This window comes from Crocuta crocuta, unplaced genomic scaffold (genome assembly GCF_008692635.1).
Source record: "Crocuta crocuta isolate KB4526 unplaced genomic scaffold, BGI_CrCroc_1.0 scaffold69, whole genome shotgun sequence".
Classification (NCBI taxonomy): Eukaryota; Metazoa; Chordata; class Mammalia; order Carnivora; family Hyaenidae; genus Crocuta; species Crocuta crocuta.
Window position 1 is genome coordinate 1899777 of NW_027551576.1, and position 16875 is coordinate 1916651.

Genomic DNA, 16875 nt, shown 5'->3' on the forward strand with positions numbered 1-16875 from the left:
CGCATGTGCACGTTTCTTCGCACCTGGATGCGCCGCCCGCGAGCACGCGGGACGCGGTCGCCAGGTGCGTTGTGTGCCAGCGTGGGGTGGCCGGGGACATTCCCTTGGAGCCTCCGCTGTCCCAACTGGAAACCGGTGTGAAGGAAGGGGACTCCCTGATCAGGATCTGTGTGGACCCGGGTTTTGAGCGCTTAGTGGAATGCCAGTCTCGGCTTTACCTCCGTCGTCTCATTTCGTCCTTAAAGGCCACTTTGCAGGCAGCGGTAAACCCATTTTGCAGATGAGACTGCGAAGGGTCAAAGAAGTAACCCCGTAAGAAATAAAGACGGGATTCTGACACCAAGGCCTTGGTTTCAACTGGGATTGGACTGCCAGCAGGGAGAACCCTTAGGTGACGTTTAGCTGTTCGGTTTCCTGCCCGGTCTTTCGTTTGCCCTTAAGGCCTTTACTAGGTCCCCCTTTCGGGCCTGTCTGGCGGAGGCACGGGCACCGAAGGGTTTCCTTCGCGGGTCTCAGAGTCACCGACAGATAGCGACAGCACTGATTTAATGTTTAGGAGATGCTTCGAGATTGTGGAGGGGGGGGGCCGGGAACGGAAGGTGATGAGACAGCCGCTCCCCGCGGCGCGTCCGAGTCAGCGCGGTGGACAGTCTGCAGTGAGTCCCCAAGTCTTGGAGCTGCGGGACTTTGGGAGTCCCCGCTTGTCATACCAGCAAGACAGAGAGTAGGTGCGTGGCAAGGGACCCCGTGAAGCCTTCGTGGGTGGCACGGCTTCCCCAAGGAAAAGCTGGTGGCTGTGTCTCCCTCCCTCTTTGCTGTGCCCTGCCTGCCCCTCAGCAGATTCCCAAGACCCCAGTGGGGGCGGCTCAGAACTTGGCTAGCAGGGACCACACTGTAGGCTGCGCGAGTAGGACTTCCTGTTGGGGCAGCTGCAGGAAGAGCGAGAAGGACACTGCTTGGCCCAGGCCCTTTCTTTGCAGACATTCATCCTGAAAGCCCAGGCTGCCCCAAGCCTGCTCTGCACTGGTAATGAAGTGGCCGCCGGTGTTGGTGGCTTGGCACTGGGGAGAGAGGGAGTGGACTCGGAGACCCGGAATGTGCCCTGTGGCCTCAGCAGGGAGTTCTGCCTTTTTGCAGATTCAGCCTTTCGTAGCTGCCATGTCTTCTTAGAAACCTGTGGAAACCCTGTTGAGGGCAGTCCCAGGCAAAACTCGTCTTAGCATCTTTGTTTTTAATACGGGAAATTGTTCTACCCGAACAAAATGCCCTCCTAAAAGACAGCGTAAGTTGAGTTAATCGCCGGTTCTGCACAGAGTAAAAGGGAGGGAAAAAAAAGTTGCAGTGAGTAAAATTTAAAAAGTAGTCGTTTTTTCTTTTTTTGTGTGTGTGTTAACTCTAACTTGCCAACAGTCCCCATTGGGTACACAAATACCTTGCTTTCATTGACCTGGTTATTTTCAGGATTACTAGCACTGCAAATACATGGGCTAGAAGTCTTTCAGATTATGCCATCTGTTAGGTCCTCGGGGGTTCACAGGTGAACCAGCACAGAGTAGCGAAACTGCTGCAGCTTCTTCCAATCACTTAGATTTATATTCAGCAAACAGACCCTCTTGTTCGCTTTCACACACTTTTTGCCTCCTGATACAGCAGGGCTGATTATCCACTGCTTGCCTTTAAAAATATATATATCTGTACAATTCTATTCTTAGATCCCAACAATCATTTAAAGGATTTCTTTCCCAATGTGAAACTTAAAAAAAAAAAAAAAGTATCTTGCCCCCAAAAAGCTTTTCAAAGACGCTTTCAAAGTCTGATGGATGTGGTCCTCCTATCAGGATTGATCAGAATTGTTGCTATTAGTTCTAAGGTTGAAGAGACTTCATTTCGCAAAAAGCAATTTCAGTTAAAGCCTTCATTTGTTAGAGCAGAGGGTGAGGAATAGCACGTATTTCCAAGCTTTGTTATTAAACAGGTGAGGGGGAGTGAGGGATTTGGACAGTCCTTTTTCTGGGTATAGGAGCTCATGCTCACTTTGAGTTATTTAATTTGTTTCAGAGAAAGGCTCGGGCAGTGGGTATTGTATATCAGGATACGAGCACTAAAGCTTATGGTGGCCTTTCTCAGATTGATTCAGAGTCAGCCTTTCTGCATAGATAGATGCTTGTTGCAACCTCCTTATAAGTCACCTCCATAGCTGGCTCTCATGTCCTGGGGCCCGATGTTGCTAACAGCGCATCTCCTTGACAATCCTTTTCTTTTTTTTTTTTAATTTTATTTTTTTTATTAATTTTTTTTATTTATTTCTAGGAGAGAGAGAGAGAGCATGAGCAGGGGAGGGTCAGAGAGAGAGGGAGATACAGACTGTGCAATAAGCTTCAGGCTCTGAGCTGGCAGTCAGCACAGAGCCCGACGCAGGGCTCGAACCCACGAACCGCGAGATCATGACCTAAGTGAAAGTCGGATGCTCAACCGACTAAGCCATCCAGGCGCCCCTTGACAATCCTTTTCTTAACGAAAAAGATTTTTTTTTTTCCAGATCACTTCCAAAGTAAATAGGAAGGGGTTCCCTTCACCTAGCCTGTTGAGGTGACTTTCAAATAGAAAAAGAAGAATGTAATGTTCAGGGAAGGAATGGACTTAACCTGTCCTGGAGAGTGAAATATATAAATTATAGAATTAAGCATCTTTGATGCACAGCATTTCTGTGAGATAAGCGGTACAGACATTGAGTGTGAAAGCCCCATCTTACAGAAGAAGTCGAGGCCGGGAGAGGTGAGGTAGATGTGCAGAGAGCACCACCCAGGGCCGTGTTTTCTTACTGTGTCCTCAAGGTGTGAACCTGACCTCAAGCTCCGAGAACATTAGGTCTTGCATGTAGTAGGTGATTATTAAAGATTTCTTGTGCTGAACTTGAAATAGCAGAGGCAATTTTAACCTCATTCCCTTACTTTGCATCCTTGTAGGGGCGTTCCTGATTCCCTATGTGGTGTTTTTTATTTGCTGTGGAATTCCTGTTTTTTTCTTGGAAACAGCTCTGGGACAGTTCACGAGTGAAGGTGGCATTACATGTTGGAGGAAAGTTTGCCCTTTATTTGAAGGTAAGCATTGAGTTGCAAAATGCAATGGCGCCTGGGCGATGTCCGGCTGTGAAAGGTAGCTGAGAGTGTTGTAACAACGAGGAAAGAGACGCAAGTCACTCCCTTTGTTCTTTCAGGCATTGGCTATGCAACACAGGTGATCGAGGCCCATCTGAACGTGTACTACATCATCATCCTGGCATGGGCCATTTTCTACCTGAGCAACTGCTTCACCACCGAGCTCCCCTGGGCTACCTGTGGCCACGAGTGGAACACAGGTATGGCCCCCAGGGAGGGTCTCTCTGCAGGTCCTGATGGAGGACCTGGGATTGGGGGTATGCCCTTGTTCTGGACATCAGTCCTGGCCTCTTGACATGAGTCCAGATCCCACTGAAGCTGAAGATCACTCTGCACTCGGTCTGGCTGCATTCTGTGGGTTAGAGCCCCGAGCCAGAACTGAGCCCTGGGTCAGGAATTGGCAGGGGTAGAAGAATGGGGATGTTCCTTCCTCACTTTGCCGAATACGGAGACTGGGCCCTCTGTGGGTAGAGAGGGGTTCTGGCTCTGGTTCGAGCCCTGCCCCTCTGGGTGTCAGATTTTTCTCTGTAAAATGAATGGGTTAGGCTAGATCAGGGGCTGCAAGCCATCAGCCTACAGACAACTAGGCTTTAACTCAGTGATCAGTGAGTTTCAAAAATCTATTTGATTGCCAAAATTTAAGAACCAGAAGACCTCACATGAAAATCCAGATTTCTAGCTTCTCTTGAAACAAATTAAAAGATGTGGCAAGAGCAGACCCACATTCCCACATTCTTGCTGGGCAGCAGTGCTCGGGCTGAGAAGCAGTTGTCTTTGGATAAGGCATCTGTCCACAAGTTAACCACAGTCTCCACCCAGCTCACCTGGCTTCCTTACTTTCCCTCTCTATCCCAGGTAGAAATTTGAATTGACCACTCTCCCACTCCCTTGAATGGATGACTTTTTAGATTGCTTTGCATTCTGATGTGCTGTTTGCTTTTCAATTTGCCCATCCTATCAAGATGGAGCCTTAAAATCCAGGGAAAGCAAGTAACAAGATCAGTCCCTATCTGTGATGGCCGTGCTCAGAGCAGACATCACTAATCGATTGCAGAACTCTTTCCTTTCGAGCCCTGTCTTGGACTCAGAACCCTTGTCATCAGTGCTCCAGGTGGCCCTTGGACTGGAATTAGCACACATGCTTTAAGCTGTTCAGCATCTGTGTTACAGCCTGTGGTTGGTTGTCGCTGGAAGGGGCATTTCTTCCTGAAGGCTGAGATACAGTAAGACTGGGTGGAATGGGGGTTGCCAGCATAAGGAACAGTAGAGATTAGGTCTAGACAGTGTGGTGATGTCGCTTCCAGCCCTGCGTGACTGCCCTGATCCCTCCGTCGGGCTTTGTGGGGGTCTCACTGTCTCTCTTGACGGCACTGGCTCCTAACCTTTCTTTGGCCAGGGACTTCATAGAGATGCTTCTCAAATTAAAATTCAAGGATATATTCTTGGAGGCCTGTAAGTCCTCCATGATAATTTAATTGCGTGTGTTTAGTTTGAAGACACTCTAAAAAGACGCACATGTTCTAGATGGTCTGCACAACCACCTTGTCACTGAGGACGGTCAGGAGACTTCGGTGCCTGGCTTTGTGCATGTTGACAATGTGAGATGGGCTCTTGATGAATAGGATGCTGGTGGCCAGTGGAGGAGAGCGCAGAGATGTCATTTCTAAATGGTGCTTCGGTAGTCAGTGGGGTCCAGTTAAGAAAGCCACACGCTGCGAGGGGAGATACTGCACAGCGTGAGCAGAGGAAAATGGTAGGTACGCTTCTCGCGTAGCCAGTGGAAGACTAGGCAAGCTGAACTCCGCAGGCCCTGCTTCCCCCCGTTTGGCCCCACTTTCCTGTCGGGAAGCGCACTTAATTTCACAAAATGGCATTGTCCTGCACATCCCATTTTATGCTATCGGTTTGACTTGTGTCCTGTAGTTGGTATTTAATGTGTGAGCTTAATCCTGGTTTCACGGTTGTATGAGTGCTATAATCGCAAGGACTTGATAACTCATTTATTTGTACATGAATGTCATTTTAATAAAACTGCCTTGTCGATGTTGGATGTCTGAGAAATCTTTTTACTCTAGGGGAAAAAAAAAAAAAGAGAAACACTGTTGTAAAGACCGATCAAAACTAAGGGCTCCCTTCCCTGGAAAAAGGCACATGGGCAGCTGTAATCTCAGGTTTTCAGACTCCCCTCGGGACCCCGTGGTCCCCGCAGACCCCGCTCCTTTCAGAATGTGGTTAGTACACACCAGGAGGAACAGGAAGGAGGCCGACGGCTGGGGGCTTTGCCGCAGCGGACCGCCAGCCTTTCTTCCCCTGGCTTGCAGCCCCCTTTCTCTCCTAGTGTGTGAACACTCGTGTAAAACATCGCGTGTAGGATGGTGCTTCCTGCTCCAGAGGCTGCGGAGGTAGTCAGAGGGTTTGTACACCTGTCAGCAGAGAGCAGCGCCAGAGCGAAGTGAGCACGGGCTCCGGGCCGGCGCTGGGTGCGGGGGCCCTCGGGGAGTTCACGGTCTGGCGGCGCAGCTCTGTAAACAGGGGTGCTGCAAAGAGGTCCCGCGTGGGAAACAGACCTGGGTGATAATCCTAACAAAGGAGACGGAGCACGGGCTGGGGTTGGCTCCCAGTTCTGTCCCTAACTGACTTTATAGAGGAGGCAGTGGGCATGGATGTGGTCCCTTGACTGTTTCTGAACCTTAGAGTCTCCTCTTCAAAATTAAGGGAGTCGGAGAAGGTGGTTCCTTGGAGGGTCTTTAAATTTTGCTTTCCTTAGGATTCAGGAGAGGGAGGTTGAGGAAGGCTTCCTGGAGGAGGGGGTCGATCTGGGCCATTAAAATCCAACAGTTGGATATTTTTACCTGAAATTCAAATCCCCCTTGGTCATCAAGTTTCATGAAATGAAGAGACATCGAATAAATCCTTTCTTGGATTGACCAATCGAGTGAGGGAATGAGGAAGAAAGCAGGAATTCTTTACACATACAGGCTCGTGCCATTTCCTCCAGTTACCGCATCTTTATGATGCAGCTGCGAGGTTAGGGTCTTTCTACGTAAAGGAAAACTGAGTCTCAAGTGCATTACTGTCATAAGGACGCTGTGACTGACTCACTTTTAGTCCCTCCACCCCTGCTGGGGCCACCGGGCAGGACAGATCAATGCCATGGACAGGCCTTCCGTGGCGAAGTAGAAAAAATGAGAGAAAATCCAGGAACCACGTAGGAGGGAAGAGTTTGATGGGGCGTATGGAGTGGAAATGAGAGACGGTGTCCTGCCCCCAAAGCTTTCCCTCCTGTTCTAATGAGACCCCACCTGTCTCCTAAACTCTAAACTATTGATTTTCCTCCCCTGGTTCTCTGAGGCGTGTTTGTTTGGAGCGGCTAGTTAAAACCCCCTGGTTGCGCCATCGGCTCTGAATGTTTCCCAAGGCCCAGCCCTCGCAGAGGTTAATCTTCTATTTCTTGTCTTGTTTCCACTGTAGAGAATTGTGTGGAGTTCCAGAAACTGAACATGAGCAACCACAGTCATGTGTCCCTGCAGAATGCCACCTCTCCCGTCATGGAGTTTTGGGAGTAAGTGGAAAATGACTTGTGTCCCTCGGCCTGCGGGGCCTCTGTCCCGGTTCTGCTCAGTTAACCTTGTCCCCAGCCCTGGAAACAGCCTGACCCTTCCTTTCTCCGGCTTCGCTCTCCCTGGCTTCTGTGGGCATTTGACTGCTTTGGAAACCAGTGCAGAGATGTGACACGTTTCCCGAAGGAGCAGCTGAGAGAAATGTTTTCTTGTTCTTTGATGACATGTCAGCATGCCTTATTAGGGCAGGAAATGCTTGGTAAAAATGACAGTTTAAAAAAAAAGCGTTTTTAACAAAAGAGGAGATGAAGCATGTTTGCCATAAGCGAAGTCGAAAGTGTATTTAAGCCTGGAAAGCAGAAGCCTCCGGGCGGAGGGGGCAGGCGAGCCTTCTGTCAGTGTCTGAAGTGTCATGTGCAAAGGAAGCAGGTGAACTTGAATGGATAAAGGTTCTAAAGAGGCAGGGTTCACGTGTGCGTAAGGAAGAGCTTAGCTTCACGGCACTGTCTGCAAGTACTTAGAAGGTTGTGATCACCCACCCCTGAAAGTGTTTAGCTGGTGGAGGGTGGCTAATCACTGTTGGGGAGGTGCCCGAACCCCCCAACATTACAGGCGGTAATTGTGCGAAAGGGCATTTTCCCAGAGGCGGGCATTCTTCATCCGCATCCCAAAGGGGACTATGAACTGGCAGTTACAGGGATGCCACATACTGTTAGAAACGTGGTTCACTGCACAACCCTAGGGGGCATCATTCATATTGTGAAATGTGTGCTCCAGAATTGTGTAGCGCCAACCTGTGTAACAGTACACAGCGGCCCTGACGTGGGGTCTTGTGAGTAGAGATGGGAAGATCACCTAGTTCTAGCTATTGAAGAGACGTTTCCTCTGTGGGTCAGAGGTTGGGCTAAATGATTTCTGAGACTTTTCAACATAAAGAAAAGTATGGCTTTTTTCAAGAACATTCCCTACCCTAATGCTGATGATATGTAGTGTAGACGGGCAGTGGTTTTGTGAGTGATTTTAATTCTCTTCCTGGATACCATTCATCTCCTTCCCTGTCTAGAAGCCATGATGCTGAATTTAGACTTACCATTCTCATGTTTATAGTGTGTATGTGTGTGTGTGATACATGTATGCACATTATATATTAATATGTAATTATAAAGTTTAATAATAAGTTTTATATAAAATTACCTAGAAACTATGTCTGTATTAGCTATGTATATGTTATCTATCTATCTATCTATGTATCTATGTATCTATCTATATCTCCCAAATAGTACCTAGATCTTTCTTGTGTATTTAAAAGGTTTATATCGATGGTATCCATTACCCACTTTTCTGGCAACTTTGTTTCTTTGCTCAGTATTGGTTTTGAGATGTTCCCATGTTGCTACACGCAGCCTTGGTTCATTTATTTTTTCCTGCCGTATAGTATTTCAACGTACAAAAAGACTACATTGTATTTAGCCAGCTCCTCTTGATGGACATCTGGACTTTCTCCCTTTTCTCAGTGTTACTAAGCACCCTGAATGAATGTCTTGTCCACGCTTCCCTGTGTGGGTGAATGAAGGATTCTAGGCCATATACCGAAGAGTGGGATTGCTAGTGGCAGGGTGCATGTTTGTGATCGGTTTTATCGGGTAATGTCCAATTGCTTTCTGAAGGACTGTTTTAATTTACTCTGCAGACAGTAGTGTATCCATATTCTAGACAGCATTTGGTCTGGTGAATTTTTAAGTCTTGCATCCGACTATTCTAAATTTGCATTCCTCTAATGACTTGTGAGGTGGAGCACATTTCATGTGTTTTCCTCTATTTGAGTTCCTCATCTGTGAACTTCCTGTTGATATCCTTTTCTCTTTGGCTTGTTTGTCTTTTCTCATGGGTAGGGACTCTTGACACATTTTAGATATTAGTATCTTGACACATTCTAGATATAAATATGCTGCAAATAGCTTTCCCCAGTGTGTGGCTTTTCTTATTTATTTATGGCATTTGGAGTTTCAACTTTATTGAAGTCAAATTTGCCAGTCTGTTCTTTCTTGTCTGCACAGTTGGTGTCTTATTTAAGATGTATTTCCCTACCCAAAGTTGGAAAAAAATCTTTTATATTTTCTTCTAAAAGTTTTAAAGTTGTGGGGCGCCTGGTGGCTCAGCCAGTTAAGTGTCCGACTTCAGCTCAGGTCGTGATCTCACAGTCATGCGTTTGAGACCCGCATCAGGCTCTGTGCCTGGAGCCTGCTTCAGATTCTGCATCTCCCTCTCTCTCTGCCCGTCCCCCACTTACACTCTGTCTCTTAAAAATGAATAAATGTTAAAAGTTTTAAAGTTTTGTGTTTTCATATTTAAGAATATAATCTACCCGGAATTTTATTTTTTGCACATGGCATGATGTAGGAGTTCAGGGTTGTTTTTCTTTTTAATGTAAATTACCAAAATTTCCAGTCATATTTACTGAACTATTCATCTTTTCCCTATGATTTCTAATGCTATCTTCCATGTATTTCCTAAAAATACAGGTCTGGTGTGGGGCTCTTGTTCTGTTCCAGTCATCTCTTTGGCTAATTGTGTGTTAATACTACACCCACATTTTTATTGACAGCCTGGAGCTGGTAATACAAGTAGAGACTTATCTTTGTTCTTTTCCAAAATTGCCTACTAAATGAATCTTAGAATCAGTTTGTGAGGTTAAACAACAATAAAGAACAAAATAGCATCATGGGGATTTTGGTTGGAAGTATATTGAATTTATAGGTTAATTAGAAGAAAATTGACATCTTTATGATTAAGCCTCTCTGTCTATGAACATGGTATAGCCCTTCATTTATTTAGGTTTTTTTTAAATGCCTGATGCATTAGTGTTACTTAAATGTCTACAGAGTGGCAGCATTAGAATACCTGGTTAGAAATGCAGATTCTCCATTCCTCCCCAGACCTACTGAGTCATAGTCTCAAATACAGCATACATAAGACATGTGCTAGAGAGGTTACTGTGGTAGGCGGCCTTGTGTGGCCCTTCCAGGCCTATTGGGCTATGATTTCCCAGAGGAATGTCCCAGAGACTTTTTTGCAACCTGCATATTTTGAGGGTCTGTAAAACAGGGTCTCTTTGCTCCCTTAGAGAGCCGATCCTGAAACCCCACAATGGAGAAGATCTCTGTGTAACTTACATTGTTTTCCACCATTTATTTCCTCTGTATCACATATAGAAAACCTCAGTTAAATCATTTTTTGTGCAATGTGTTTGATGTCTGTATTCTCCAAACGGTAGTCCTAAAGCAACACCTTGTCCGGCTTTACTTACTACGGCTCATCTATGGAAGATCCCCGAAGAGTGTTTACAGAATGCATAGATGCATGTGAGGAAGGCAGGCATATTGTAATATTTTCTTGAAAATACTACATGAAAGGTCAGAGTGAGCTTTGGCAAGTACTCACCCTGTCACTGAGATGCCTAGCCAATGCCACTGATTGCTTCCTGGATCCCTTTGCAATATCCCTATATCATCAACTTATTTGGGCACAAAGTGGTGAGAGGAGACAGCTAATCTGTGTCCTCTTGTTTAACTGGACATTTTGGCCTACCACGTGGCCATTCTAGGTGAAAGTCCATGGGAGAATGAACCCATGGTTCTAGTTTTCTATTAGATTTCATCTGTATCATCTGTGTAGTGTTGAATTCTACATCCTAAAAGTACTCAGATACCTGTGTGACACTCTCCTTTTCATAAGATGCTTTTGTCAGACAGTTCTTTTATGTATGTATGTATTTTTAATTTAAAAAATTTTTTTCCATTCATTTATTATTGAGAGACAGAGCACGAATGGGGGAGGGACAGAGAGAGAAGGAGATACAGAATCCACAGCAGGCTCCAGGCTCTGAGCAAGCTGTCAACACAGAGCCTGACGTGGGGCCCAAACCCATGAGCCATGAGATCATGACCTGAGCTGAAGTCAGACGCTCAACCGACTGAGCCACCCAGGCGCCCCTAATGTTTCAAATGTTCGTTTATTTTTGAGAGAGACAAAGAGAGACTGCATGAGCAGCAGAGGGGCAGAGAGAAAGAGGGAGATACAGAATCAGGATCCAAGCTCTGAGCTGTAAGCACAGAACCTGATGCGGGCTTGAACTCACGAGCTGTGAGATCATGAGCTGAGCTGAAGTAGGACGCATAATTACCTGAGCCACCCAGGCGCCCCTGTCAGGCACTTCTCATTCATCTTTTCCCAGAGATGAGCTTGGAAAGGAGACTCTGTGAGATGTTCATAACATCCTATGAAAAGCCATTGGGGCCATATAAGTTTGAGAAAGCTGTGCCCTTTGGCAAGAACACCGTTATCTTTGATTAACTCACATTGCCAAATGAATTTTCCTGTGGAATCCTTTGGAATCTTTCCTTTCAACCCCCCACCCCACCCTCACTCCTTGAATGCTAGCAGTCCATGCAGCAGTTTGACACACACTTTGCTGGGAGTGGGTTCTCCCTTAAATTCATCTGACGGCTGACTTCGGGGGCTGAGGATAGAGCAGGCCCGATTCCTTGCCCGTGTGACAGCTCTTCAAGTATTGGATCAAGTTTCCTCAGACGCATTTCTTCTTTGGTTCTTTCTGCGGTTTCCCTGTGTGGCTGGGTCACGGATGCCCCACGCCGGCCAGGTCTCGGGCATGCTCCCGGTGCCTTTCCTCACTGCCTCTGACCTCATTCAGGCCCACACTCTGCTCGGTCCAGTTAGACTGCCCTGGCTGCCTGCTCGTTCACTCGTTCCATAAACGTTGAGTTCCTGGTATTCCTAGGAGGGACCCTGCACATTCAGAGGAGCTAGAAATGTGGGATGCGCCCAAGCCCTCCTGAAACAGAGGTGAGACAAACCCCTAAACTGCCCTAAAATCAGGTCCAAGGCGCTACTTTCCTGCCCATGACTGGCTATGGGTTCACCTTGACCTTGGGCACCTGGCCCAACCCTCCCCTGTCTAAAAGGTTCACTTCCCTTTTCAGGGTATAAATTATTGGGTTAGCCAGTGAGGAAATCATGGGCCCTGGACTCTGGGTCGAGCAAGGGGCGTGTGGGGCGGGGGCAATTTGTCTGTCTCATGTCAGATTTCAAAATCAGTCCATTCTGGTTTTCTTAGTAGCTCGTTATGCATCTGACATCTGAGCATTTCTCTAAATATGTTTGTTTCTCTAATTTGTTCTAATTTCTCTAATTTGTTCTAACTTGGAAGCCTGTGTCCTCTGGCGGGATCGAGTACTGTCACGTATGTAACCACCGTGGTGGCATCAGGTGGCTTTGGTCTGTGTCTGCATAAGGCCTTGAGTTCCATTACTCCACATGTCTCCAGGAAGTCCATGTTCGCCATGTGTGCAATCAAAATCACTTTTGCGTGGTGTCCATTCAGCCAGCAGTTTGTTGAGCACCTACTGTGTGCTGGGCCTGAATTAAGCTCCAAGGGTTTTCAGTTCTGTATCTTTATTCAGAAGGATGTGGTCTTATCTTTGTGGTTTCTCTTCACTGGATATTTTAAAATTTCATTATTTCTAAATCATGTGGCCACTTGGTTTTCTTTGGACACAAAATCTGGGAGGCAGGGGAGCTGGAGTGAAACCCTGATTGCTGCGGACCCAGGGCCCGGCCCTGCCTCCCTCTCAGACTCCCTCTCTCCACCATTGCCCTCCTCCACCCTGGTCTCCCTTCTGTCCTTTGTGCGTACTTGTCCCACGCTCGGTCACAGGCCTTTGTTGTTCCCTTTGTTTGGAAGATTCCGCATGAGATCCTTACGTGCCTGGCTCCTTCTTATCACAAAATCCTAACGCTGATGTCTTTTGGGGAGCGCTCTCTGACCATCCCAGCGACATCAACACTCAGCCCCTCTCCACCCCCTTGCTCTGTTACACAGCCCTTCCTGAAATCCCCACGTCTTTGTTTACTCGCCTATTGTCCCCTCCCTCCATTAGCATGTAGGCCCCGTGCCAGGAAGGAGTGTCCTTATCTGTTCCTGTCCTGCCCGCACATTCTAGGTGCTTAACAAATATTAGTTGAGATGGATGAGTGCAAGAGTGAATAAATGAATGAATGTGTTTCTTAACCCCTCAGAGTTCATGGCTCTCAGTTGTGAATTGGAAGCCATCATGGTCACCCCCACCTGCAAGGCTGAGATGAGGATTGGATGGGTCCTCCCCTGTCTCGAGCCCGGCATAGTTTAGACCCTTTGGAAAGGCCTGGATGCAGCAGGAAGGTTTCTGATTGACTTTTCCTGTTTGTGAGATGGAAATGAGTCCTGTTCGCTGCCCTGGCAGCCTCTCCGATTGCTGGGAGGATTCGAGGAGAGAACACACACTAACCGTGGTGGGTTGTCCGTGGGGTGCCCGCGTTCGCTCCTGGCACGGAGACCCGGTGCCCCCCTTCAGGTGCGGGTCCATGGCTGATCCTCAGGCAGAGTCAGCCCGTGTGTCTGAAGCAGCTTTCGTGCCTCCTCCCCCACATTCAGAAGGGCCCCCCACACCCTTTCCCCAAGTCAGAACCCAGCACTGTGTGACACCCTCTACTTCTGCCGGTATATTATACCCCACTCCCGGTATATTACCTCCTTCACGTGCACAGGGTAGACTTTAGTGGCAAATTCTAGAACCCGGGTTAAGTCGTCACTTCCTCCACCAGCCCAGTGCATGCCCCTGGGCAGCTTACCCTCCTAAGCCTCCATCTGCTTCTCTGAACATGGGATTGGCAGAGCACCTAACTCTCGGGGTTTTCAGGGGGCTTAGAAGAGATGGAGTCTATCTTTCCATGTGGCGAGTGCTCAATATATGGTAGCTGATGTTTTCAAGGGGGATGTCATCCAGCTCTTTGAAAGTCTGCATGGAGTCTTTTCAGCATCCTTAGAGAAGTCTCATCTGCCAGGTCTGCCCCTCATGGTGGACCTGAAGACCTCTCAGAGCATTTTCTTCACTTGATTGTTCTTTTGACCTTTTCTGAGAACCTACTAGGTGTTGGACACCTTATCAATAGCCAGAAAGATGAAGGGGCAGTGCTCTCTGTCCCTGAAGAAGCACACAGCTTGGTGGGGGGGAAGCTGGAAAGTAAAAATATAATGAAATCAAAAATCCTTTTGAAATATAAAGCAACAGGTTTGTAGGATGGTTGCATTGGGCTGAGACGAGGAAGCCTGGGCTGTGGGGAAGGCTCCATGGAGCTGATGAGGCTTAGCCGGGTTTTGAAGGGTGAATAGAAGTCTGTGTGTGTGCCAGTGGAGTGAGTGAACAGCATGCCAGGTGGAGAAAATCGATCGCAGAGACAGACCCCAGGCCAGAGCCGAAGCTGTATGCTGAGGCTTGTGAACTTGACCTGCAGCGCTCCTGCCTGGGGGGCCTGGGGGTGCAGGGGGCTGTGCTGAGGAAGTCGGCAGCGGCCGGAGCACCTGCTCAGGCACAGACTCTACGTCGGCTGTCATTGTTGGTTCCGGGACACAGTATGAATGGAACAAAATACTCTTCTGGAAGACCTGGCATCGCAGACAGTCAAATACGCAGAAAGGACTAGGTTAAGTCAGGATCCTTCTGCTGAAGAAAAAGCAAGCAGGGAACACGAGTGTCACAGGACCACAGAGGGCCTCTTTAAGGAGGTGGCACTTGAGCAGGTACCTGAGAGAAGGGAGGGAGGCAGCCATGTGGATGTCGGGGATCCGCCCTCGGGCTGAAGGCGTAGCAGGAGGTGTAACCCAACAGCCCCTAGGCGGGACAACGTTTGAGGTGTTTGGGGAAGAGCCGGCAGCCAGGAAGGCCAGAGCCGAGGGTGAAGGGCGCTGGTGCCTTTGCAGAGGGCTTGAAGCCTCCCTGTGGGACGCCTCCAAAGGCCCCAGCCGTGGACGAGCAGAATCCAGCCTGGGATAAAACAGACCATCCGCGCTGCCAGGTGGACACAGGAGGCAACACCGTGGGGGCACTTTCTGGTCCAAGTGCATGAAGCTGAGGTTTCTGCCTGGAGAGAGGCATGCAGGAGGCGAGGGGTGCCCTCCCGTCAGGGCAGAGGGGCGGGAACAGTCTCGTGCGGATGGTGGTAATTCTGCTTGGCCAAGCCATGCCCTGAGAAAGAAAGGCCATGGCCCCCTGATGTGTTGGTGCCTCCAGCTACCCGCCGGCACAGGGCTGCGGTGGGCTTCTCCCGATGGGCAGAGGGGCGGCTGCAAATAGGCCTGGACTCTCTCGCAGCTTTTACGGGGCAGTGGAAGTCAACTTCGCCATAACCGTCAGTGCCTGGGGGCGTGGGGGAGGGGCGTGTGTGCTCTGTCCCCACAGTTCCACTCGGGAACTTTATCCTACTGAGGCCACACTCTGGTTGTGAACAGCGTGCCAACGGTAACGTTGTTTGTCATCTTTTTTTTTTAAAAAAAAGGACACCTGTGAAATGCGATACTGATTAGATAAATTGTGGTATGTTGGCGAGAACTACTAAAAAGGAATGAACAGAAAATGTGTTGATACGGAAAAGATCTCTAAGGTAAAATTAAGTGGAAAAGGCACAGTGAAGAAGGTTGTATATAATACCTTAAATCAAAAATATATGTACATGCCTTATTTTCATAGAATGTTTTTGGACGGATACACAGGAGGCTGTTAAACGTGGTGCGAAGGGGGCAAGCAAGGATGTAGAAAGAGAGAGGGTTTTTTTTTTTTTTTTTTTTTTTTTTTTTTTTTTTTTTTTTATTTTTTTTGTTTTNTTAAATCAAAAATATATGTACATGCCTTATTTTCATAGAATGTTTTTGGACGGATACACAGGAGGCTGTTAAACGTGGTGCGAAGGGGGCAAGCAAGGATGTAGAAAGAGAGAGGGTTTTTTTTTTTTTTTTTTTTTTGCTTTATTCTTTTGTGTACTATTTGAGCTAAAAAATTAGAGCCAGGAACATGATTATTTCATGATTTAAAAAAAAAGGAGCTGAGGTGTTCTGAATACGTTGTCATTTATTATAATGATCCCTCCTGAGTGACACATCTATTTTTAATTTTTTAAAATGATTTTATTTATTTTTGAGAAAGAGAGAGAGTGAGCAGGGGAGGGGCCAGAATCCAAAGCAGGCTCCAGGCTCCGAGCTGTCAGCACAGAGCCAGATGTCGGGGGGTGGGGGGAACCTTGAACCCATGAACCATGAGATCATGACCTGAGCCGAAGTCGGATGCTTCACCAACTGAGCTCTGAATGACAAATCTTAATCACAACCCTGGTTTCACCTTACTAGTCATTATTTATTTATCATACAAATTGTTTTTGTTAACATGATCTCATTTTTTATATCAGCCCCGTGAGATAGGCAGAAGAAAAAAAAATGCTATTTTCCCATTAAACAAACATAACCTTGGAGAAGCTGAGGGATTGGTAGACCAGAACTTAAAACTCTTGGCTCTTACTGCCCCCAGGGCAGCCCTGGTTTGAGGCCCAGCTCTGGGGTGGGGTGGGGAGGAGCTGCCTGTTCCTACAGAGGGTTCCCGTGGACCGGAGGAATCACCTCCTTCGGCACTCAGTCCTCACCACCAGGGAGGCTCCCGGGTCCCAGAATGAAGGGGTGCAGGGAGAGATGTACAGGTGTCTGCCACACCAGCCTCCTTGCGAGGGAGCGGGCCTGGGCGCCCTTCCTGGCTCTCTGGAGGTGCAGCAAAGCAAACCCACATTGACACTTTGTGTCCTTTTTATTCTAATTATTTCCTATTTAACTGGTTGCAAAAGTAGTGAATGTTGCAAGTTGATTCAAACACAACAGCTACATAAATGTGATACATTTTCGTGTCAGATATACATAACTCATACATATGTGTTTTAGTCCGTTTGGGCTGCTGTAACAAACATACCGCAGACTGGGTGGCTTCAGCAACAAATTATTTCTCAGAGTTCTGGAGGCTGGAGGTCCAAGATCGGGTGCTGATAGATCTGGTGTGTCTTCAAAGCTCGTCCCTGGTTCATAGATGGCCATCTTCTCACTGTGTCTTCATGTGGTGGGGGGGGGGGGGGCACGGGGACTCCCTGGGAACTAGTGTCATGAGGAGGGTCTACTCTCACGACCTGATTGCCTCCCAGAGACCCCACCTCCTAATACCATCGCCTTGGGGATTAGGATTTAACATAGAATTTGGGGGAACACAAACTTTGAGTCTGTCGTAACAATT

The 16875-nt window shown here is 47.7% G+C and overlaps 1 protein-coding gene across 2 annotated transcripts in view; it reads left to right on the forward strand.

Moving 5' to 3' along the window:
- Positions 1–3228: 3228 nt before the first annotated feature.
- The window catches only part of SLC6A11 (solute carrier family 6 member 11), a 128553-nt gene continuing 114906 nt past the window's right edge, over positions 3229–16875 (forward strand). The window contains exons 1-2 of one of the 2 annotated variants that reach the window (XM_077751505.1): positions 3299–3358; positions 6630–6720. In XM_077751505.1, the coding sequence (XP_077607631.1) occupies positions 6659–6720 (62 nt within the window). In that variant the 5' untranslated portion in view covers positions 3299–3358; positions 6630–6658. Of the gene's footprint in view, positions 3359–6629; positions 6721–16875 lie in introns of both variants that reach the window. The other variant, XM_077751504.1, reaches the window with a different exon arrangement.